A 2,500-nucleotide genomic window follows, 5' to 3' on the forward strand; every position below is an offset into this window, starting at 1 on the left:
GATGTAAATAAAAACTATTTTTTGAATAATACACAATTCTTTTTAAACTTTATGCAACACATGAAAAATAAAAAATTGACAAGCTGTATGAGAAGCAAGGTAAATAGAATATATTTTAGTAATGATAAAGCGTGTGGATATATTGATGAAAATATTTCTTACTGGGCTCACAACGATAACAAAAATGTGTATGCCTTTAACGAAGAAAATGAAGAAAATGAAGAAAGTGAAGAAGGTGAAGAAAGTGAAGAAGGTGAAGGAAATGAAGAAAATGAAGGAAATGAAGAAAATGAAGGAAATGAAGAAAATGAAGGAAATGAAGAAAATGAAAAAAATAAAAATTACCAAATAAATGAAGATTATTATGAACAATATTATAACCATTTGAACGATAAATCAATTAGTAAAAATCCCCGTTTTAAAAAAATTCTTAATAAGCCCAAAGATTTTAAACTTTTTAAAAAAGGAACAAATAAAAAATATGCATATTTTAATTATGCTGTTATGGATATCAGTATAAAAGAGGAACAAAAGAATAATGATTTCCTTACAAAATTAAATAACCTTGGACTATTAAAAGAAATATGGGGATATTCATCTTTCCTTCAAGGTATCTCATTATTATATTCAAATCGTTTATCTACATATCCTCATTGGAGAATATATACATGTACGGATCTTATGCAATTAAGTAATAGTACAGAAAACTTTGAAAAAGGAAAAAAGAAAAAAGAAACCAAAAATAAAAGTTATAATAAAAATATAAACGATAATGTAATATATAATTTTTTTAACGAATTTAACCATGATCAAAGTAATAGTGATGTTTTAATTACAAGTCCATTTATTTCTAATCAATCAAATAAAAAAAAAAAAATAAAAAAAAACAAAAATAATAATAATAATAATAATAATACAAAAGATGATTTTAAAAAAAGTATTACTTATACAGGTGCTTCTGCTAGAATAGCACATGAAAGTGAATTAATATTTAGAAATGAAATTGAAAAAAAAAAAAAAAAAAAAAAAAAAAAAATTTAAACATTAACTCTAATTTTAATTTAATTCATCCATTATCTAATGATATATATAGTAATAATAATAATAATATTAATAAATTCAATAAATATTCTAACAATTTTAAAGATATATCCATAAAAAATACATCCCTCATATATGATAATAATCTATATGAACCTCTTCTTCATCAAACAAATAATACATATCAAAATACATCACAATCATTAATACGTACAATTATTTCTTCTATCAAAAAAGTTTTATTATCAACAAATAATACACAACATAATCCAAAACAGAAAAATGCTGTTGTACGTGTAGAACCAAAAACATTTTTTGCTAATGAACGTACATTATTACAATGGCTCAATACCAGTGTTTTATTATCTACAATATCTATAACCCTTCTCAATTTTTCTAATTCATATGGTTTTTTTTCTGGAGTTATTATGGCGCCAGTTTCTATATTTTTTATTCTGTATTCTTTTTATATTTATCTAAAAAGATCAGATGCATTAGTAAATAAAGAACCAATTAATTATACTGACAAGTTAGGTCCCTTAATTTTAGTTCTCACACTAACCTTTTCCCTATCAACAGTTGTTATATTAAATATTTATAGTAGATGGAAAACAGAAATATTGTCTTAAAAGCATCTACCTTTCTCATGACGAGCATATTATAGTAATTGTGGAGAATAACATAAAAAGGTTTAAAAAAGGAAAGTTAATAAAATAAATAAATAAATAAATAAATAAATAAATAAATATATATATATATATATATATATATATATATATATATATATATATATATTATTATGTTGTTAATATTGTACCTTTATAAATTTTTCCTTTTTTTTTTTTTTTTTTTCAATTAATTTTTAATGTATAATATCTATATTTTACTTTACCTTTTAATTATTGTGGTATATAATATAATGTTAAATTATAAACATTCTTATTTTAAGAAAAAATAGAAAACTTATTAATTTTATTTTTAAATAATACATTTTGTAAATGTTGTCAAACGTATGAACATATATATATATATATATATATATATATATATATATATATATTTAATAATTTAATCATAATATTTTTTTTTTTTTTTTTTTTTTTTTTTTTTTTTTTTTTGTATAAATTTAGAGAATTTAAGAAAATACATACATATATATATATATATATATATATTTGAAACAAAGAAATATTATATAACAACAAACTATATAAATGCTGCTTCATTCAACGTTTAGTCTTATTCTTTTTATCACTTTCAATTGTTGGACATAACCAATAATTATCTGGAGCTATATTATCACGTCTGTGAATATGTGTGAAGGTAGCTTGGGCTTTGCATTTGTTATTATCTATACAAGATCCATCCCTAGGTACTATACCCTAATATATGAGGAATAGGAGAAAAGAAATATATAAATATATATATATATATATATATATATACACATTCATATATA

At 20.6% G+C, this 2,500-nt stretch overlaps 1 protein-coding gene and 1 pseudogene across 1 annotated transcript in view, besides 1 other annotated feature; one reads left to right on the plus strand and one right to left on the minus strand.

Annotated features, from left to right (window-relative positions):
- The window catches only part of PF3D7_1230200, a 3,636-nt pseudogene extending 1,966 nt beyond the window's left edge, over positions 1-1,670 (plus strand).
- Positions 1-1,670: part of a sequence feature (vacuolar transporter chaperone, putative, pseudogene) that runs on past the window's edge.
- A 597-nt stretch (positions 1,671-2,267) lies between these two features.
- PF3D7_1230300 (subpellicular microtubule protein 2, putative) overlaps positions 2,268-2,500 on the minus strand; it is a gene marked incomplete at both ends in the record, with an annotated part of 890 nt that continues 657 nt past the window's right edge. Inside the window, one exon of the mRNA XM_001350662.1 lies at positions 2,268-2,423. Within this exon, the coding sequence (XP_001350698.1) occupies positions 2,268-2,423 (156 nt within the window). The remainder of the gene's footprint in view (positions 2,424-2,500) is intronic.

Source organism: Plasmodium falciparum (assembly GCF_000002765.6).
Source record: "Plasmodium falciparum 3D7 genome assembly, chromosome: 12".
Lineage (NCBI taxonomy): Eukaryota > Apicomplexa > Aconoidasida > Haemosporida > Plasmodiidae > Plasmodium > Plasmodium falciparum.